This window comes from Pseudophryne corroboree, chromosome 5 (genome assembly GCF_028390025.1).
Source record: "Pseudophryne corroboree isolate aPseCor3 chromosome 5, aPseCor3.hap2, whole genome shotgun sequence".
Classification (NCBI taxonomy): domain Eukaryota; kingdom Metazoa; phylum Chordata; class Amphibia; order Anura; family Myobatrachidae; genus Pseudophryne; species Pseudophryne corroboree.
The window spans coordinates 776,056,447-776,079,368 of record NC_086448.1 but is presented as its reverse complement, the minus strand read 5'-3'; the positions used below and the strand labels follow the sequence as shown (position 1 = coordinate 776,079,368).

The following is a 22,922-nucleotide window of genomic DNA, read 5'->3' as shown; positions in this document are numbered from 1 at the left end:
TGTCCAGAATCATGCCCAGAAAGGGCAACCGAGTGGTCGGAATCAACTGAGACTTTGGCAAATTTAGCAGCCAACCGTGTTGTCGCAGAACCGACAGAGACAAATTCACATTTCTCAGCAACCGTTCCTTGTACCTCGCCTTTATCAGGAGATCATCCAATTACGGGATAATTGTAACCCCTTGCTTGCGAAGGAGAACCATTATTTCTGCCATGACTTTGGTGAAAATCCTCGGGCCCGTGGAAAGCCCAAACGGCAACTTCTGAAATTGGTAATGAGAATCCTGTATCGCAAACCTGAGAAAGGCTTGATGCGGAGGATATATCGGGACGTGTAAGTAAGCATCCTTTATGTCTACTGATGCCATAAAATCCCCCCCTTCTAGGCTGGAGATCACAGCTCGAAGAGATTCCATCTTGAACTTGAAAACTTTTAAGTATGGATTGAGGGATTTTAGGTTCAGAATCGGTCTGACCGAACCGTCCGGTTTCGGTACCACAAAGAGGCTCGAGTAGAACCCCTCCCCCCGTTGGGACGGGAACAATGACCCTCTGTTGACACAGCTTTTGTATTGCTGCCTGCACCACCTCTCTGTCCAGAAGAGACATTGGTAAGGTCAAAATGAAAAACCGGTGAGGGGGCACCTCCTGAAACTCCAGCTTGTACCCCTGAGATACTATATCTAGGACCCAAGGATCCAGGCCTGATTGAACCCAGACCTGACTGAAGATCCGCAGACGGCCCCCCACCGGTCCGGACTCCCCCAGGGAAGCCCCAGCATCATGCGGTGGACTTGGTAGAGGCAGGGGAGGACTTTTGGTCCTGGGCGCCTGACACTGCAGGTGACTTTCGTCCCCTTCCTCTACCCTTTGAAGCGAGGAAGGGTGAACCCTTTCCACGCTTGTATTTATCTGCTGATATGGTGCCTTTTTCTGTTGTGTGGGAACATAAGGAAGAAAAGACGACTTACCCACAGTCGCGGTAGACACCAGGTCAGCCAGGCCGTCACCAAACAAGACATTACCCTTGAAGGGGAGAGCTTCCATAGCCCTCTTGGAGTCGGCATCAGCATTCCATTGATGGATCCACATTGCCCTCTTGGCCGAGATCGCCATGGCATTGGCTCTTGATACCAAGAGACCAACATCCCTCGCCGCATCCTTCAGGTAATCCGCAGCGTCCTTGATATAACCAAGAGTCAAAAGAACATTATCTTTATCAAGCGTATCCATATCAGCAGCTAAATTCTCAGCCCATTTAGCAATAGCACTACTCACCCATACCGACGCCACAGCAGGTCTGAGCAATGCACCCATATTAGCGAAAATGGACTTCAGAGACGTCTCCAGCTTACGATCCGCCGGATCCATGAGAGCTGTCGTGTCAGGGGACGGAAGCGCCACCTTCTTAGACAACCGGGATAGAGCCTTGTCGACATTTGGAGACAACTCCCATTTTTCCCTGTCATCAGAGGGGAAAGGATACGCCATGTAAATTCTCTTGGGAATCTGCCACCTCTTATCCGGCGACTCCCAAGCCTTTTCGCAAAGAGTATTCATTTCATGAGAGGGGGGAACTTCACCTGAGGTTTTTTCCCTTTGAACAAGCAAATCCTTGTTTCCTGCACCGCAGGTTCGTCAGAAATATGTAAAACATCTTTTATAGCCACAATCATGTACTGAATACTCTTAACTAACCGTGGATGTAAAGCAGCCTCAGTGAAGTCGACATCGGAATCAGAATCCGTGACGGTATCCATATCTACCAACTGAGTAAAAGGCCGCTTTTGCGACCCTGATGGGGTCTGCACCTGAGACAAAGCATCCTCCATGGATTTCCTCCATACCTGAGTCTGAGACTCCGATTTATCCAACCTTTTAGACAGAGGCCACACTTGTATTAAGCGTACTTAACATTGTAAGTAAATCCGGTGTCGGCTGCGCCGACAGGGCCAACTCCAGACCCACATCTGCTAGCCCCAGCAACCTCCTCCGGGGAATAACACTCAGCTTCAGACATGCCGACACGGAGTATCGACACACCGACACACACACACAAAGCCTCAGCTAGGGGACAGACCCACAATGAAGCCCAGATAGAGAAACACAGAGGGAGTATGCCAGCTCACACCCCAGCACCCATATATCCCAGAAAACAATATATGTTGAAAGCGCTGCTATGAATAACAATAATTATGCACCAATAACTGTGCCCCCCCCCCCCCCTCCCCGATTAGCTCCCTGTTACTTGTAGTGGAGCTTGGAGGTCCCGGGCCAGCATTCTCTGCAGCTGCGCGGATGAGAGAAAATGGCGCTGGTGAGCTGTGCGGCTAAGCCCCGCCCCTTCACGGCGCGGTTCAGCCCACTAAGATTTGAAAAATGAAATAGTCCATGTAGATCATGGGTCTTCAACCTGTGGCCCTCCAGCTGCTGTGAAACTACACATCCCAGCATGCCCTGCCACAGTTTTGCTATTAAGGTATGCTAAAACTGAGGCACTGCATGCTGGTATGTGTAGTTCCACAGCAGCTGGAGGGCCGCAGGTTGAAGACCCATGATGTAGATAGTAAAGTAAGAAAAAGTTAAAAAAAAAAAAATTTTAAGAAAACTCATGTTAACCTTTTTATGTGTGGCCTACTGATCATGTCAACCTAAAGACCATTTCGACCTAATGCATGTCGACCAATAGTGGTCGACCTAATAACTGTCGACCTACGTGTGGTCGACCTGAACACCGGATTCCATTCAGATATCCAGACCCCCCGTGGGGGCCACCGCACTACTAGGCAATAGGGACGCCAAAAGTAGAAGGCGTTCCCCGTTGCTTAGTTTGTGCAGTACGTGCAGCAGGGCAGCTGCACTTAGTTTATAATCAGGGTTGTGATTGGGCGTAGCCCATTTATATTCAGTCAGTGCACTCCCAAAATCGCTGTCATCTCTGAGAACTCCTGAAATTCAGACGCCTTGCCTTGTTCGCTTTCCTTTTGGAACCAGCTCTCCTATAGTTCAGATTTTGTGTGGAACTCCACACAGATTCTTGCCTTTGCATTTATTCATTATTAATATATCATGTGCATTGCTGTATGTATATAAAGTCTTGTTGCTAATAACACCCTGTGCATTGTTGCATGTACATATTGATTGTGTTAAGATTATATTCCAACCTGTGCATTGTTGCACTCACGTGCATTCGGTTATTTCTCTCTGCCTGTGTGTAGTGCAGCGGTATCTAGGTAGTGTTTAGTGACGTCTCACCATACTGGAATTTACTCTTGCCCAGCCTCCAATAGTCGCCTTGTCCATACATAAAACCTGGGGACATCTGAGTACGGAGTGGACCTAATTCACCCTGGAAAGGCGGCTGCTATAGAAAAACCTAGCATTGCAGGAGGCTAAAAGACTGCTGGGCAAGGGTAATTGCGTGAGCGTCACCAAGAACCACAAGGTAGCCAATAGCACACTGTAGTCCACATAACAGCCATCAGTCATCGGTAGTTGTCCTGCCAATGGACAACCCTGTAACTATCATGGGAATTGAACAGAGGGGCCATAACAAGCTCTGATGTTTTATGAAATAGTCAGGATTGTACTATGGCTGGAGAGATCACCTATCACTTCCACACCAGGGAAGCTGCCATTTATTAATGTAGCCTCATATTAGACAAGTTCCATTGTCTTAAACTGCACGTGCATTTTAAACGTACATGAGCCAATTTACTGTAGCAAAAAATAAAGAATGACTATTTTTATGATATCCGTTAGATTGTAGCATGATTTCTTTGTCCATAGATTTCACTCATCCCAAAATAACTTGTGTGGACCTATTATTACTGTATGAGATTATTCACCAGCCAGGGAAGATAATTACTGCTTCCTAAACAGATTAACTGTCCTGTAACATTATTGCAGCGAGTCATGCTAATTTAATCACATTATATTCTTGTCTCTAGCGGAAAGATGATCTGCATTACAAGATCGCTCTTATTATACACTACCTGGGGCACTGTATATCCGTGCTGGCGCTCGTCATTGCCTTTCTACTTTTTTTGTGCTTAAGGTAAGTTCCTTAGTTACATTTCCTGCAATTCCTGCTGTGCTATGGGTAAAAGGGAAATGAAACATTTAATTGGTGGAAGTGTATTATTTATTTATTGAATGACAGTAATTTTATACAGCGCACACGTATCCAGCAGCACTTTTACATAACATATGTGTCCATTCACATCAGTCCCTGCCCCACTGGAGCTTACAATCCAAGTCTGTCTGGAGGTACAGCAGCTCCTTCACAAAGAGGACCCTGGAATTCCCAAATACACATTAACACAGTACTCTTCTAGAGGGGGGTAGTATGTTATGCCGGCGGTCGGGCTCCCGGCAGCCAGCATACCGGCACCAGAATCCCGACCACCGGCATACCCACAGCTGGGTGAGCGCAAATGAGCCCCTTGCGGGCTCGCTGCGCTCGCCACACTATCTATTCTCCTTCCAGGGGGGTCGTGGACCCCCAAGAGGGAGAAAAGCTGTTGGTATGCCGGCGGTCAGGATTCCGGCGCTGGTCGTTGGGAGCCCGGCTGCCGGCAAACTGAAGACCACCCTTCTAGAGTATATGGGAGATTTCATAATTGCAGTGCAGCTCTCCTGGATTCCTAAGAGAGATGAGAGGGCCAGCCACCCACTTCCTGAGTTAAGTGGGGGGTCTGCGACTGGATGAGGAGATTTGTTATAAACTTCTACTATATAGCATAGGTTGCGAAAACAGTTTGATATAACTTGTGCACCGAATGTAATTAATTTGGGCTCTGACAGGAGGCTATTCCACTTATCCACTACCCTTTCTGTGAAGTAATTTTTTCCTCAAATTTCTCCTGAACGTCCCTCCCACCAGTTTCAACGCAATCATGTTCTAATACTTCTTTTCCTTTGAAGGATATTTCCCTCCTGTACCTTTTGTACAAAAAATGTTTTTGCCAACAAGATTACATTGATGACATTTCTTGCACAGCTACTTACAGTGTTTTGCTTCTATTTGTTGGCTTGTGTCTCTTGGTTGCTTAGTTTGATTCCACACTGGAGTTCCCTCCAGAACTGGTGTATGGGCGATGCCATGTTGGATTCAGTCACCTGCTCTCAGCCAGTCAGAGTGCAGCTTCAGCTTAGTTGACTGCAGTATCCAATCTGGAGAAAGCATTTCCTGGTGCAATTCCTCAGATGCCACCCTGGTCTCTAGCAGTCTACAGCTTAATCAGTTGTTCCTGCCTAGACAGAGTGCTTAGCAATCTAGTTCCAGTCTGATGTAGCAGTCCGGTTCCAGTCCAGTTCAGCAATCCTGTTTCAGTCCGGTTCAGCCCTCCAGTTCCAGTCCAGTCCAGTTCAGTAATCTGGTACCAAAAAGGTTCAGCAATCCAGTTTCAGTATGGGTTCAGTTGACTGGCTCCAGTCCAGTTCAACTGAGCGGTTCCGGTCCGGTTCAGTAATCCCGTTCCATTCCCCTCAGTATTTCTGCATCCAATCCGGCTCTTACTGTAGTACTGGTTCCAGTGTTGGTCTGTATTACCGAACCCAGCCTGTTCCACATTACCAGTCCCAGTCCAGTCTGCATTACCAGGCCCAGCCCAGTCTACATTGCTAAGCCTTACCAACTTCTTGCTATTCCTGAATACTAAATCAGCTTCCAGTATCACTCTTACTGTATATAGTAGTTTCCTAAACTGTCTGCAACCACAATTGGATTGTAGATCCTTCTAACCTATGCAAAGGAATCTAATCAAGCCACCTAGATTTCTGCACGTAACCTCCAGCGCAGCTAAAGACACAGCCTTGTCCTAGTAAAGACAAATCCTCAGACGTGACATTTGGATTATGTGATTTTTTAAGAGATTTAGTTAAAGAGATTTTTTTCTTTTTTTGCACATTAAAAAGTTTATTTAAAAATTAGTTCATTTTATTAACCGTTTTACCTAAGTGGCTGTTGCAGATGTGTGTTTTATTGAGAAATAGCTTTAAAGACTCATATAATGGTTACAATTCTTCTTTAGAAACCTACAGTATTCTGATTGTTCTTTCACTATTGTTCATTAAGCACAGTCATGTGAATTGATGTTAAACGTGTGTGAGCATTATAAAAAGTGAGTGACTAATAAGTGTGACAAATTAGGTTGTGAAATACAGTTGTACTGTATGTAGGTTACTGCAAACACATTTTCAGTGCTCTCTAGAGAAATAGCTTTGTGTTCCACAGAGACATTGTAGGTGGATGGAACAATAGGTGATATCATCTTGATGATGTCATCCCACCTAAGGCACATCAGCTAACGTTAGATAAGAGGATGCACAGAAAATGGAATAATATGTGGATAAAATCTGTTCTCTGCTCTGACACATTGAAAACCAGCAAAGGAAACTCAAACCAGAAAAAGCACTGAGGGGAACATGGCTCGTTTTACAGTGAGAAGGAATTATTCTAAGTTTGAAAAGACTCACGGGTACAATGTCACAATGGAGAGGAAGGTGCTTTTAATTGGACATTAGGATGATCTATAACATGACATACCGTCACTGAGGCGACCTTGTACTGACAAGTAGCCCGCGCTATTATCACACATCGCAGCTTATTATACATTGCAGAAGTGTCACACTGGCCCACAGGGGTGCATGGTATATGGTGGCCCAACTGCTTGAGAACCCACGTCCTCCCCTAGGGATCAGGTTCCAGAATGTGCACTAATTATACATTATACATATGTTACCTTATACTGCACAGGACTATGGTGTATATGTACAGTGCATTGCTCTTATTAATCTGGCACATTATCATGCAGGCACTAGCAGTATTTACTATATATATTTAATAAGAGGACCCTGACCATGACCATAATGGTTAACTGGGCCTCTGTGATGGCTAGCCACACCCTATCTGGAGGTTGGTCACACCTCTAAGCATGGGCCTCTACCACTGCATAGCCCCTGTTGGCCCTTCATGCCCCAGTCCAACACCGCATTGCAGTAAGGTGCAGTTTACTAAACCGCATAGTTGACATGTGCAGTGAAATTACTAGTGATGGATTCAATCAGGTGTGGATCATTGGGTCGACCTTCAAAAGGTCGACCGCAAAAGGTCAACATGCACAAGGTTGACATGGGAAAAAGGTTACTATTCCAAATCGTAGTCCACGTGGAAGATAAAGTATAAAAACATTTAAAAATGTAAAAAAAAACCTCATGGCGACTATGGGGGTCATTCCGAGTTGTTCGCTCGCAAGCTGCTTTTAGCAGCTTTGCACACGCTAAGCCGCCGCCTACTGGGAGTGAATCTTAGCTTATCAAAATTGCGAACGAAAGATTAGCAGAATTGCGAATAGACACTTCTTAGCAGTTTCTGAGTAGCTCCACACTTACTCGGCATCTGCGATCAGTTCAGTGCTTGTCGTTCCTGGTTTGACATCACAAACACACCCAGCGTTCGCCCAGACACTCCTCCGTTTCTCCAGCCACTCCCGCGTTTTTCCCAGAAACGGTAGCGTTTTTTCGCACACACCCATAAAACGGCCAGTTTCCGCCCAGAAACACCCACTTCCTGTCAATCACATTACGATCACCAGAACGAAGAAAAAACCTCGTAATGCCGTGAGTAAAAAACCTAACTGCATAGCAAATTTACTTGGCGCAGTCGCACTGCGGACATTGCGCATGCGCATTAGCGTCTAATCGCTCCGTTGCGAGAAAAAAATAACGAGCGAACAACTCGGAATGACCCCCTATATGCTGTGTCGACCATTGTCATGTCGACCTTTTGTCCATGTCGACAATTACATTCTGACCATTAGTGGTCGACCTATTGACTTTCGACCTTATTACATGTTTCCTGGGTGTGTATCTATAGCTCCTAGTTTATAATGCAGACCCTTATCTTGTAAGTAGTCTAAAAAACAGTAGCAAGTATATAAAGCAGATGTCTTCTCTGGTGGCTGTTATACAACAGATCTCTCATCCTTGGTGACAAATGTATAGTAAACCTGTAGTCTCTGGTGGCCACTGTATGTAGATCTTTAGTCTCTGGTGGCCAGTGTACTGTATGTAGACCTTTAATCGCTGATGACTAGTATACAGTAGACTTCCAGTCTGTGGTGAACAGTGTATAGAAGGCTTCAAGCCTCTGGTTGCTAGTATATTATAGACCTCTAGCCTGTGGTACGAAATTCTCAAGGAATGATGTTATTTTGCGCCAAAGTCAACTGCAGCTGAGGTCCCCTCTCAAGGGTACCAACTCTTGAATTAAACTAGAACAGAAAAAAGGGAGCGGACCACCAGCGCTGTTGCTTTCAGATTTATATAACAAAATGTCTTTCAACCGATGTTACTCCTCTGTCAGCCATCAGAAATATTTTCAATAAAGTATTCCTTGTTTGATGTACCTCACTCACCGACGTACAATATGATTTCCTCCTATAAAGGTATCTTTTCTTTGTACGATTGGAGTCAATAAACCTGAATTCTTATAACTTTATAGATAATTAGGAAAAGCAACTCCTAATTGAATATACCTTACTCACCGACGTATGGTGAGATTTCCTCATATAAAGGTATCTTTTCCTATAGCATTAGGACCAACATCAAAAAGGGCATATGGTAATAAACTCACCGTTTATCTGAGCCCTATGTTCATCCAAAGGTATCTTTATAACTGAACCATCTGTTGTTTCAAAAAACCGAATGGTTTTTCCTTGAAATATGGGTAGGAATGCTGGATTCTTCGTAAAAAGTATTTTTAATTCATAAACATAAAAAGACCTTACATAAAATTATTTAAAAAATCAGGGATTACATCACTCCACTCCATAAGGACCTCCAACATCAACCAGTCTGCCAATTAAATCCCAAAGGGAAAAAACAGGGGAGAGGGTGAATCTTAAGGATATGAGATCTTACTCCTTATATGGATAGGAATGTTTGTTCCCTGTAGCTCATAGCAACAACGCGTTTCGGAAATGTTTCCTTCCTCAGGGTGTCCTGAGGAAGGAAACATTTCCGAAACGCGTTGGTGCTATGAGCTACAGGGAACAAACATTCCTATCCATATAAGGAGTAAGATCTCATATCCTTAAGATTCACCCTCTCCCCTGTTTTTTCCCTTTGGGATTTAATTGGCAGACTGGTTGATGTTGGAGGTCCTTATGGAGTGGAGTGATGTAATCCCTGATTTTTTTAATAATTTTATGTAAGGCCTTTTTATGTTTATGAATTAAAAATACTTTTTACGAAGAATCCAGCATTCCTACCCATATTTCAAGGAAAAACCATTCGGTTTTTTGAAACAACAGATGGTTCAGTTATAAAGATACCTTTGGATGAACATAGGGCTCAGATAAACGTTGAGTTTATTACCATATGCCCTTTTTGATGCTGGTCCTAATGCTATAGGAAAAGATACCTTTATATGAGGAAATCTCACCATACGTCGGTGAGTAAGGTATATTCAATTAGGAGTTGCTTTTCCTAATTATCTATACAGTTATAAGAATTCAGGTTTATTGACTCCAATCGTACAAAGAAAAGATACCTTTATAGGAGGAAATCATATTGTACGTCGGTGAGTGAGGTACATCAAACAAGGAATACTTTATTGAAAATATTTCTGATGGCTGACTGAGGAGTAACATCGGTTGAAAGACATTTTGTTATATAAATCTGAAAGCAACAGCGCTGGTGGTCCGCTCCCTTTTTTCTGCTCTAGCCTGTGGTGGCTACTGTATAGTAGACCACCTACCTCTGGTGGCCAGTATAAAGTTGACCTCCAGTCTCTGATGGCCATTGTACAGTTGATATCTAGGAAAAAGGGAGGACTTTGACTGCACACACTATTTTTAAACATAATAAGAGGTGCTACCATGCTGAGGCTTCTAGTACCACAGAGGAAAAATAAAAATGCAGGTGCACACTCTAAGTTTATCTGTAGCCTGTAGTAGTCAGTGTACAGACCTCCAATCTCTGGTGGCTAATGCACAGTAGGTAATGTCTCTGGTGCCCAATGTATAGTAGATTTACAGTCTTGGTGGCTAATGTATAGGAGACCTCCAGTCTCTGGTGGCCAGTGTATAGTAAATCTCCAGTCTCTGGTGGCTAATGCATAGTAGACCTCCCAGCCTTGTTGGCCAGTGTATAGTGGACCACCAGTCTCTGATGGCCAGTTTATAGGAGACCTCCAGTCTCTGGTGGCCAATGTATAGTAAGTTTCCAGTCTCTGGTGGCTAATGCATAGTAGACCACCCATCCCTGGGAGCCCATGTATAGTGGACCATCCACCTCTGCTGGCCAGCGTATAGGCCATCCATCTCTGGTGGTCAGTGTGTAGTAAATCTCCAGTCTCTGATGGCTGATGCATAGTAGACCACCCATCTTTGGTGGTCAGTTTATAGAAGACTACTGTGGTGGCCAGTGTATATTTTACCACCCATTCCTGGTGGCCAGTGTATAGTAAAACTGAAGACTCTAATGGCCAGTGTCTAGTAGATCTCCGGTCTCTGGTGACCAATGTAAAGTTATCTGTAGTTTGTGGTGTACAGTAGGTCACTTCTTGCTAATGTACATTAGGTCACTTATCTATGGTTGCCAGTGTATAGTAGTCATCCAGTCTCTGGAGGCCAATGTTTAGTAGACATACAGATGGCCTGTGTACAGTAGACCTCAAGTCTCTGAAGAACAATGTATAGTAGACTACCCATTTTTAGTGGCCAGTGTATATTATACCACCCATCTCTGGTGGCCAGTGTATAGTAAATCTAAAGTCTCTGGAGGCCAATGTATAGTAGGCTACCCATCCCTGGTGCCCAGTGTATAGTAAATCTAAATATTCTGGTAGCCAGTGTATAGTAGATCTCCGGTCTCTGGTGACCAATGTAAAGTTATCTGTAGTTTGCGGTGTACAGTAGATCTCCAGTCACTTATTGCTAATGTACATTAGGTCACTTGTCTTTGGTGGCCAGTGTATAGTAGTCATCCAGTCTCTGGAGGCCAATGTTTAGTAAACATACAGATGGCCTGTGTATAGTAGACCGCCACTCTCTGAAGGACAATGTTTAGTAGACTACCCATTTCTGGTGGCCAGTGTATATTAGACCACCCATCTCTGGTGGGCAATGTATAGTAGACCTTCAGTCTCTGGTGGCCAATGTAAAGCTGATCTCTAGTCTGTGGTGGCCAGTGTATAGTATATATTCAGCCTCTGGTCACCAGTTATAGGCTTATGATCTTTGCATGACTTACATGTTTGTAAAAATAAGATTTTACTCACCGGTAAATCTATTTCTCGTAGTCCGTAGTGAATGCTGGGAACTCCGAAAGGACCATGGGGGAATAGCGGCTCCGCAGGAGACTGGGCACAACTAAAGAAAGCTTTTAGGTCACCTGGTGTGCACTGGCTCCTCCCACTATGACCCTCCTCCAAGCCTCAGTTAGGACACTGTGCCCGGACGAGCTGACATAATAAGGAAGGATTTTGAATCCCGGGTAAGACTCTTACCAGCCACACCAATCACACCGTATAACTCGTGATACCATACCCAGTTTAACAGTATGAAAACAACTGAGCCTCTCAACAGATGGCTCAACAATAACCCTTTAGTTAGGCAATAACTATATACAAGTATTGCAGACAATCCGCACTTGGGACGGGCGCCCAGCATCCACTACGGACTACGAGAAATAGATTTACCGGTGAGTAAAATCTTATTTTCTCTGACGTCCTAGTGGATGCTGGGAACTCCGAAAGGACCATGGGGATTATACCAAAGCTCCCAAACGGGCGGGAGAGTGCGGATGACTCTGCAGCAACGAATGAGAGAACTCAAGGTCCTCCTCAGCCAGGGTATCAAATTTGTAGAATTTTGCAAACGTGTTTGCCCCTGACCAAGTAGCAGCTCGGCAAAGTTGTAAAGCCGAGACACCTCGGGCAGCCGCCCAAGATGAGCCCACCTTCCTTGTGGAATGGGCTTTTACTGATTTAGGATGCGGCAGTCCAGCCGCAGAATGCGCCAGCTGAATTGTGCTACAAATCCAGCGAGCAATAGTCTGCTTAGAAGCAGGAGCACCCAGCTTGTTGGGTGAATACAGGATAAATAGCGAGTCAGTTTTCCTGACTCTAGCCGTCCTGGAATCAAGGCTCTGACTACGTCCAGTAACTTGGAATCCTCCAAGTCCCTAGTAGCCGCAGGCACCACAATAGGTTGGTTCAAGTGAAAAGCTGATACCACCTTAGGGAGAAACTGGGGACGAGTCCTCAATTCTGCCCTATCCATATGGAAAATCAGATAAGGGCTTTTTCATGACAAAGCCGCCAATTCTGACACACGCCTGGCTGAAGCCAAGGCCAATAACATGACCACTTTCCACGTGAGATATTTTAGATCCACGGTTTTAAGTGGCTCAAACCAATGTGATTTTAAGAAACTCAACACCACGTTGAGATCCCAAGGTGCCACTGGAGGCACAAAAGGGGCTGAATATGCAGCACTCCCTTAACAAACGTCTGAACTTCAGGTAGTGAAGCTAGGTCTTTCTGGAAGAAAATCGACAGAGCCGAGATCTGTACCTTAATGGAGCCTAATTTCAGGCCCATAGTCACTCCTGCTTGTAGGAAATGCAGAAATCGACCCAGTTGAAATTCCTCTGTTGGGGCCTTTTTGGCCTCACACCAAGCAACATACATCCGCCATATGCGGTGATAATGCTTTGCAGTTACATCTTTCCTGGCTTTAATCAGCGTAGGAATGACTTCCTCCGGAATGCCCTTTTCCTTCAGGATCCGGCGTTCAACCGCCATGCCGTCAAACGCAGCCGCAGCAAGTCTTGGAACAGACAGGGCCCCTGCTGCAGCAGGTCCTGTCTGAGCGGCAGAGGCCATGGGTCCTCTGAGATCATCTCTTGAAGTTCCGGGTACCACGCTCGTCTTGGCCAATCCGGAACCACGAGTATTGTTCTTACTCCTCGTTTTCTTATTATTCTCAGTACCCTTGGTATGAGAGGCAGAGGAGGGAACACATAAACTGACTGGTACACCCACGGTGTCACTAGAGCGTCCACAGCTATCGCCTGAGGGTCCCTTGACCTGGCGCAATATCTCTCTAGTTTTTTGTTTAGGTGGGACGCCATCATGTCCACCTGTGGCCTTTCCCAACGGTTTACCAACAGTTGGAAGACTTCTGGATGAAGTCCCCACTCTCCCGGGTGTAGGTCGTGTCCGCTGAGGAAGTCTGCTTCCCAGTTGTCCACTCCCAGAATGAACACTGCTGACAGTGCTAAGACGTGATTTTCCGCCCATCGGAGAATCCTTGTGGCTTCTGCCATCACCATCCTGCTTCTTGTGCCGCCCTGTCGGTTTACATGGGCGACTGCCGTGATGTTGTCTGATTGGATCAGTACCGGCTGGTTTTGAAGCAGAGGCCTTGCCAGACTTAGGGCATTGTAAATGGCCCTCAGTTCCAGAATATTTATGTGTAGGGACGACTCCTGACTTGACCAAAGTCCTTGGAAATTTCTTCCCTGTGTGACTGCCCCCCAGCCTCGAAGGCTGGCATCCGTGGTTACCAGGACCCAGTCCTGTATGCCGAATCTGCGGCCCTCTTGAAGATGAGCACTCTGCAGCCACCACAGTAGAGATACCCTGGTCCTTGGAGACAGGGTTATCAGCCGATGCATCTGAAGATGCGATCCCAACCACTTGTCCAAGAGGTCCCACTGAAAGGTTCTTGCATGGAACCTGCCTAATGGAATTTTGCTTCGTAAGAAGCTACCATTTTTCCCAGTACTCGTGTGCAGTGATGCACCGATACCTGTTTTGGTTTTAGGAGGTCTCTGACTAGAGATGACAGCTCCTTGGCTTTCTCCTGCGGGAGAAACACTTTTTTCTGTTCTGTGTCCAGAACCATCCCCAGGAACAGTAGGCATGTGGTAGGAACCAGCTGTGACTTTGGAATGTATAGAATCCATCCGTGCTGTTGTAGCACTTCCCGAGATAGTGCTACTCCGACCAACAACTGCTCCTTGGACCTCGCCTTTATAAGGAGATCGTCCAAGTACGGGATAATTAAAACTTCCTTTCTCGAAGGAGTATAATCATTTCTGCCATTACCTTGGTAAAGACCCTCGGTGCCGTGGACAGTCCAAACGGCAGTGTTTGGAATTGGTAATGGCAATCCTGTACCACAAATCTGAGGTACTCCTGGTGAGGATGGTAAATGGGGACATGTAGGTAAGCCTCCTTGATGTCCAGGGATACCATGTAATCCCCCTCCTCCAGGCTTGCAATAATCGCCCTGAGCGATTCCATCTTGAACTTGAATTTTTTTATGTAAGTGTTCAAGGATTTCAAATATAAAATGGGTCTCACCGAACCGTCCGGTTTCGGTACCACAAACAGTGTGGAATAGTAACCCCGTCCTTGTTGAAGTAGGGGCACCTTGACTATCACCTGCTGGGAATACAGCTTGTGAATTGCCTTTAGCACAGTCTCCCTGCCTGAGGGAGTTGTCGGCAAGGCAGATTTGAGGAAACGGTGGGGGGGAGACGCCTCGAATTCCAGCTTGTACCCCTGAAATACTACTTGAAGGATCTAGGGATCCACCTGTGAGCGAGCCCACTGATCGCTGAAATTTTTGAGGCGGCCCCCCACGGTACCTGGCTACGCCTGTGGAGCCCCCGCGTCATGCGGTGGACTCAGAGGAAGCGGGGGAAGAATTTTGATTCTGGGAACTGGCTGACTGGTGCAGCTTTTTCCCTCTTCCCTCGTTTTACACGCTTGCATTTCTGAAGCCGAAAGGACTGTACCTGATAATACAGTGCTTTCTGAGGCTGTGAGGAAACCTGAAGTAAAATTTTTTCTTCCCAGCTGTTCCTGTGGATAAGAGGTCCCAGAGACCATCCCCAAACAATTCCTCACCCTTATAAGGCTCTATGTGCCTTTTAAAGTCAGCATCACCTGTCCAGTGTCGGGTCTCTAATAACCTCCTGACCGAATGGACATTGCATTAATTCTGGATGCCAGCCGGCAAAATATCCCTCTGTGCATCCCTCATATATAAGACGACGTCTTATGTTCGCAAACTGGTATCCCTGTTTGACAGGGTTACAGACCACGCTGCAGCAGCACTATCTGCAGGTCTCAGTCTAGTACCTGAGTGTGTAAATACAGACTTCAGGATAGCCTCCTGCTTTTTATCAGCAGGTACCTTCAAAGTGGCCGTATCCTAAGACGGCAGTGCCACCTTTTTTTGACAAACGTGTGAGCGCCTTATCCACCCTAGGGGATATCTCCCAGCGTAACTTATCCTCTGGCGGGAAAGGGTACGCCATCAGTAACTTTTTAGAAATTAACAGTTTCTTATCGGGGGAACCCACGCTTTTTCACACTTCATTCACTCATTTGATGGGGGAACAAAACACTGCCTGCTTTTTCTCCCCAAACATAAAACCCTTTTTTAGTGGTACTTGGGTTAATGTCAGAAATGCGTAACACATTTTTTTTTTTTTTTATTTGCCGGGATCATGTAACGGATGTTCCTAGTGGATTGTGTATATGTCTCAACCTCGTCGACACTGGAGTCAGACTCCGTGTCGACATCTGTGTCTGCCATCTGAGGGAGCGGGCGTTTTTGAGCCCCTGATGGCCTTTGAGACGCCTGGGCAGGCGCGGGCTGAGAAGCCGGCTGTCCCATAGCTGTTACGTCATCCAGCCTTTTATGTAAGGAGTTGACACTGTCGGTTTATACCTTCCACCTATCCATCCACTCTGGTGTCGGCCCCCAAGGGGCGACATCACATTTATCGGCATCTGCTCTGCCATCACATAAGCCTCCTCATCAAACGTGTCGACACAGCCGTACCGACACACCGCACACACACAGGGAATGCTCTGACTGAGGACAGGACCCCACACAGCCCTTTGGGGAGACAGAGAGAGAGTATGCCAGCACACACCAGAGCGCTATATAATTTAGGGATTAACACTATATTGAGTGAATTTTCCCAATAGCTGCTTGTATATACAATATTGCGCCTAAATTTAGTGCCCCCCTCTCTTTTTAACCCTTTGAGCCTGAAAACTACAGGGGAGAGCCTGGGGAGCTGTCTTCCAGTTGCACTGTGAAGAGAAAATGGCGCCAGTGTGCTGAGAGAGATAGCTCCGCCCCTTTTTCGCGGACTTTTCTCCCGCATTTTTCTGGATTCTGGCAGGGGTATTTATCACATATATAGCCTCTGGGGCTATATATTGTGATATATATGCCAGCCAAGGTGTTTTTATTGCTGCTCAGGGCGCCCCCCCCCCAGCGCCCTGCACCCTCAGTGACCGGAGTGTGAAGTGTGCATGAGGAGCAATGGCGCACAGCTGCAGTGCTGTGCGCTACCTTGGTGAAGACTGATGTCTTCTGCCGCCGATTTTCCGTCTTCTTGCTTCTGGCTCTGTAAGGGGGACGGCGGCGCGGCTCCGGGACCGAACACCAAGGCCAGTTCCATGCGGTCGATCCCTCTGGAGCTAATGGTGTCCAGTAGCCTAAGAAGCCCAAGCTAGCTGCAAGCAGGTAGGTTCGCTTCTTCTCCCCTTAGTCCCTCGCTGCAGTGAGCCTGTTGCCAGCAGGTCTCACTGTAAAATAAAAAACCTAATTATATACTTTCTTTCTAGAGCCCCTAGTGTGCATCCAACCTCGGCCGGGCACAAAATCTAACTGAGGCTTGGAGGAGGGTCATAGTGGGAGGAGCCAGTGCACACCAGGTGACCTAAAAGCTTTCTTTAGTTGTGCCCAGTCTCCTGCGGAGCCGCTATTCCCCCATGGTCCTTTCGGAGTTCCCAGCATCCACTAGGACGTCCGAGAAATGTCTATAAACAATGGTTTACACTGTAACTCATTAATCTATTTAAAAGTTAATAGTTTGTGTAAAAATAATTACATCCACTTTTACAATGAGCTGTTACAATGAATATTTAAATCTTTCTGTAAGTTTATTGTAGAAATTTATATTTACTATTTTATATATTTCTCAGTTTTTCACTCTTAACATTATTGCGATGTTATAACAGCCACTGACAGGTATATTTGTTTTATTTATGCTGTATAAGAAAGCAGTAATAAAAATAAAATGTTTAAAAAAGAAGCCACAGATGAAGTAAAAGAAAGTGATGAAAGAGTATTTTAGTTACATCAGTTCTACAATCGAGGATTGTTGATCAGTGCGGCTGGTTCTTGGCTGTGTATAATGAGAGCATTAGAGTACGAGAAATACAGTACTCATACTGAAGTTAGATTGGATGACTGCATAGTTCCTAGACAATTTGGTCTTAAACAATAAAATTGTAAAAACAATTCCTATGATGATGCAGAGATAAACATTCACCTGTTGGAGAAGCGTTATCTTGTGTTAATTTGCACTGCACTTTCTTCTGAGACGTACACACTCTGGTTAGGGGGTAGACATTTTGGCATATACATTTTGATCACATCTACGTTTATGAACGAAGAAGCGAAACTAGGGCGTAACTCACGTAGGCAAGTACAGTGTGGGGGTATTGACGCAACAATATATAGTTAGTCATGAGTGTAAATATCCCTGTTTGCAGACATTTCTTTTGCAACTAACATAAAGAAAGTGCGAGAGCGAGCTTATGACAATAAACAGTATCAAACAAGTGTACACATCGTGGGCTGGATATAACTTGGCTTTTACAGCGAATATATAGTTTTTTATCAATGGATGCAGTTCGGAAGCTATTTCTGTCCAACTCTGTACAGGGCAGATGTATTAAGCCTGGAGAAGTGATAAAGTGGAAGGTGATAACGCACCAGCCAATCAGCTCCTGTCATTTTTCACCCTGTATCCTGACAGTTAGGAGCTGATTGGTTGGTGCATTATCACCTTCCACTTCATCACTGTCAGGCTTATTGCATCTGCCTTGGGGCGTTTCTAGAGAGGAGGAGGCCCATGTGCAGTCTCCGACTGGGCCCCCTCCTCTTTATCCGGCAGTGCTGTGTAGACTCTGGGCACTAGGGTCCCTAGGGGACCCTAGCGCTGTCCCTGAGTTTACAGCGCATGCGCAGATCTCTGGGAAAATGGCGCGGCGGCCATTTTCCCAGTGATTTACCTACTGCATATGCGCAAACCACCGGGAAAGTGGCACCACGCCATTTTCCCAGTGATTTCTGCAGCGCTGCGCCGCAGGACTCCGTAAGGTAAGTATTACTGTTAATGGATGCAGGGTGTCCAGAGTGGGCCCCTCTGGATCCCTGGGGGCCCGTGTGCACCGCACACACTGCACCCTTTATAAATACGCCAGTGCATCTGCCCCGGTGTGATTGCATGTGTAGACACTTTTAGGAATGCACAAGCAGAATCTTTATATTTTAATAGTTGAATAATTCAATAATTTAGTTTTTGTAGAAAGTCAATTGAAGACATCACGCATTTAACTTGTTCCTGTTGCATTTCGCTTACACAAACTGAAGTATAAATCTGGTCTGCATGATTTCTCTTGCTACAGTGAAGTGATGATAACCTGTATTTAATCTGAATTCTCCTATTTCTCATTTGTACCCTTCCTAGGAGCATAAGATGCCTTCGCAATATTATTCACTGGAATTTAATCACAACCTTTATCCTACGTAATATCATGTGGTTCCTCCTACAGTTGATTGACCATCAAATTCATGAAAAGAATGAGGTACGGTAATAATAGATGTGAGCGATTGCTGAATGTTTGCCGCCACTTGTACCCCGCTAACAATGCAAGAAGTACAAAATCAGTGTTGGTTTGTCGAGCAATACGTTCCACTGTGCTTATGTCACACGGATCTCTAACCTTGGTGTGCTCCATTGTACTTTTGTTAAATCTAGATGATAGACTTTGCAAACTCAGGCTATTAATTTTATGTACAGTATACACAAAAAGAACAGAACAGAGCTTTAGTTTTCAGTATAAGGACATTGTGCATGAACAAATGTAAAATAACATAATACTGCCTAGATTTGTGCATCAAACAAAACTTGAGTGAGCCAGCAAACCTTGGGGCTGATTCACATGGATCTCTGTTCTCGGACACAAATGGCGAATTACATATGTTTTCGTATGTCAGTCCTATTCTGAGTGGGAGACAACTTGGGTGAGATTTGTCATTACATAATATAGGGCATTTTAGAGCGTGAACTGGGAGGTGGCAACGCGTTTCACATGGAACTAAGCTGACTAGTAGGCGTGTCGTGGGCCTGTACCAAAAACTCAGTGTGATCCTGATTCATGATTACGTAGAAGGGAGGGTGTGTTTGATGGATTACCTGCACCTAGCATGGGCTGATGAAAGTGTCCACACTAATGATGAAAGTTCCGTCATGCGGCATAAATCAATGGACAGCACTGGTTTACACGTGCACACGCACAATCCACAGCATTAGTATTTGCATTAGCATAAAGTAATAAACCGCAGCTTCCCACAACTACTGCACAGCAACGTTTGGTGCGACTCTGCGGGTCCATGGTGTATACCAAACAATTTAGTTGAATGAACTACTAGGACACATCAGGATATCAGGGTTTTTTCCAATACTTTGGGGGAATTAGAGCCTCATCTAGAGTTGGGCAGCGTTTGCATCTAAATTGCAAGGGTGAAATGCATCCCAGTCGCCATAGGGACAATGTATAAGAATGATTGGGTTGCACGCACACAGGCAGAAATGCAGGTTACGGGAAAGCGAAGCGCAAACTGCATTTATGTCCATTGCCACACGAGTTCCTTAATGTCCCTTTATTGAGGTATCACTGTAGCATGCCTACCAAGCTTCTACAAACTCCGCCAGTGTCTAAAAGGTTGTCTCCACTTGTGCTGAAAAATGCAATAACTTTTAGGGGTCTATTTACTAAGCCTTGGATGGAGATAAAGTCGCTGGAGATAAGGTACCAGCCAATCGGCTCCTAGCTGCCATGTCACAGGCTGTGTTTGAAAAATTACAGTTAGGAGCCGATTGGCTGGTACTTTATCTCCATCCAAAGTTAGTAAATAGACCCCTTAGTCCCAGATGGGCAAAATAGTGCTATAAAAAACACACAATGGGTACAATAATAAAAAAACATCTGTTTTAATTTCACAATAGGGGGATACATACGGGGAGATGTGTGCTGAGCGATCTATCACAGAATGCTCGGCACACATCTCTCACCCCGCTCAGCACACAGCACGTGTGCTGAGCGAGGGGGGTATGTGGAAGGGGGGGCACTCACTTCACCCAGCGGTGAAGTGAGCGATCTGACTAGATCTGGCCAATCTAGAGTCAGCGATAGCGACGTGCGGGCCACACATCGCTATCACTATGGGGCATACACACGGAGCGATGTGTGCTTCTTTTCTAAGCATTCTAGGGGTCTATTCATGAACCAGTGAAAAGTGAGAAGTGAGCCAGTGGAGAAGTTGCCCATGGCTGATTGGTTGCCATGGGCAACTTCTCCTATAGGTCGACAGTGACTAGGTCGACACAGGAAATGGGTCGACATGGCCATTAGGTCGACATGTAAAAAGGTTGACATACGTTTTTTATGGGGGGGGTTTGTGTCATTTTCTTCATAAAGTGATCGGGAACCCCAATTAGTGCACCGCGTCCCCTCGCATGGCTCGCTTTGCTCGCCATGCTTCAGGAAGGTTACTATTCCCAGTTGTAGTCCATGTGGATCGTAAAGTATGAAAAAGTTCAAAAAATTTAGAAAAAAAGTGAAAAAAATCATGTTGACCTTTTTCCATGTCAACCTTGTTCATGTTGACCTATTGGCAGTGTCGACATATTTCCTGTGTCGACCTACTCAATGTCGACCAATAGGTGTCGACCTAATGTGTGTAGACCTAGACAGTGTCGGCCTAGAGTCCGGATACCATTATATACATTGTGCTTTTTGTTTTAAGAGGTTGGCAATCCTCTTCCACATGTAGCTGCTGATATAATAAGAATTTACTTACCGATAATTCTATTTCTCGTAGTCCGTAGTGGATGCTGGGAACTCCGTAAGGACCATGGGGAATAGCGGCTCTGCAGGAGACTGGGCACAAAAGTAAAGCTTTAGGACTACCTGGTGTGCACTGGCTCCTCCCCCTATGACCCTCCTCCAAGCCTCAGTTAGGATACTGTGCCCGGACGAGCGTACACAATAAGGAAGGATTTATGAATCCCGGGTAAGACTCATACCAGCCACACCAATCACACCGTACAACCTGTGATCTGAACCCAGTTAACAGCATGATAACAGAGGAGCCTCTGGATAGATGGCTCACAACAACAATAACCCGATTTAGTTAACAATAACTATGTACAAGTATTGCAGACAATCCGCACTTGGGATGGGCGCCCAGCATCCACTACAGACTACGAGAAATAGAATTATCGGTAAGTAAATTCTTATTTTCTCTGACGTCCTAGTGGATGCTGGGAACTCCGTAAGGACCATGGGGATTATACCAAAGCTCCCAAACGGGCGGGAGAGTGCGGATGACTCTGCAGCACCGAATGAGAGAACTCCAGGTCCTCCTCAGCCAGGGTATCAAATTTGTAGAATTTAGCAAACGTGTTTGCCCCTGACCAAGTAGCTGCTCGGCAAAGTTGTAAAGCCGAGACCCCTCGGGCAGCCGCCCAAGATGAGCCCACCTTCCTTGTGGAATGGGCTTTTAGAGATTTTGGCTGTGGCAGGCCTGCCACAGAATGTGCAAGCTGAATTGTATTACAAATCCAACGAGCAATAGTCTGCTTAGAAGCAGGAGCACCCAGCTTGTTGGGTGCATACAGGATAAACAGGGAGTCAGATTTTCTGACTCCAGCCGTCCTGGAAACATATTTTCAGGGCCCTGACTATGTCCAACAACTTGGAGTCCTCCAAGTCACCAGCAGCCGCAGGTACCACAATAGGTTGGTTCAGATGAAACGCTGAAACCACCTTAGGGAGAGAATGAGGACGAGTCCTCAATTCCGCCCTGTCTGAATGGAAGATCAGATAAGGGCTTTTACAGGATAAAGCCGCCAATTCTGACACGCGCCTGGCCGAGGCCAGGGCCAACAGCATGACCACTTTCCATGTGAGATATTTTAACTGCACAGATTCAAGTGGTTCAAACCATTGTGACTTTAGGAACCCCAAAACTACATTGAGATCCCAAGGTGCCACTGGAGGCACAAAAGGAGGCTGTATATGCAGTACCCCTTTTGCAAACGTCTGAACTTCAGGAACTGAAGCTAGTTCTTTCTGGAAGAAAATTGACAGGGCCGAAATTTGAACCTTAATGGACCCCAATTTTAGGCCCATAGACACTCCTGTTTGCAGGAAATGCAGGAATCGACCTAGTTGAAATTCCTCCATCGGGGCCTTACTGGCCTCGCACCACGCAACATATTTTCGCCAAATGCGGTGATAATGCTTTGCGGTTACATCCTTCCTGGCTTTGATCAGGGTAGGGATGATTTCATCCGGAATGCCTTTTTCCTTCAGGATCCGGCGTTCAACCGCCCTGCCGTCAAACGCAGCCGCGGTAAGTCTTGGAATAGACAGGGTCCTTGATGGAGCAGGTCCCTTCTTAGAGGTAGAGGCCACGGGTCCTCCGTGAGCATCTCTTGAAGTTCCGGGTACCAAGTCCTTCTTGGCCAATCCGGAGCCACGAGTATAGTTCTTACTCCCCTCCGTCTTATAATTCTCAGTACTTTTTGTAAGAGAGGAAGAGGAGGGAACACATACACTGACTGGTACACCCACGGTGTTACCAGAGCGTCCACAGCTATTGCCTGAGGGTCCCTTGACCTGGCGCAATACCTGTCCAATTTTTTGTTTAGGCGGGACGCCATCATGTCCACCTTTGGTTTTTCCCAACGGTTTACAATCATGTGGAAGACTTCTGCTGAGGAAGTCTGTTTCCCAGTTGT

General features: G+C 45.8%; 1 protein-coding gene across 2 annotated transcripts in view; it reads left to right on the top strand.

Annotated features, from left to right (window-relative positions):
* Window positions 1–22,922, top strand: part of CRHR2 (corticotropin releasing hormone receptor 2) — a 306,717-nt gene that overhangs the window by 179,944 nt on the left and 103,851 nt on the right. For both annotated transcript variants that reach the window (XM_063924323.1, XM_063924324.1), the window contains 2 exons: window positions 3,950–4,056; window positions 18,582–18,699. In XM_063924323.1, coding sequence (XP_063780393.1) covers window positions 3,950–4,056; window positions 18,582–18,699 — 225 coding nt within the window. The remainder of the gene's footprint in view (window positions 1–3,949; window positions 4,057–18,581; window positions 18,700–22,922) is intronic.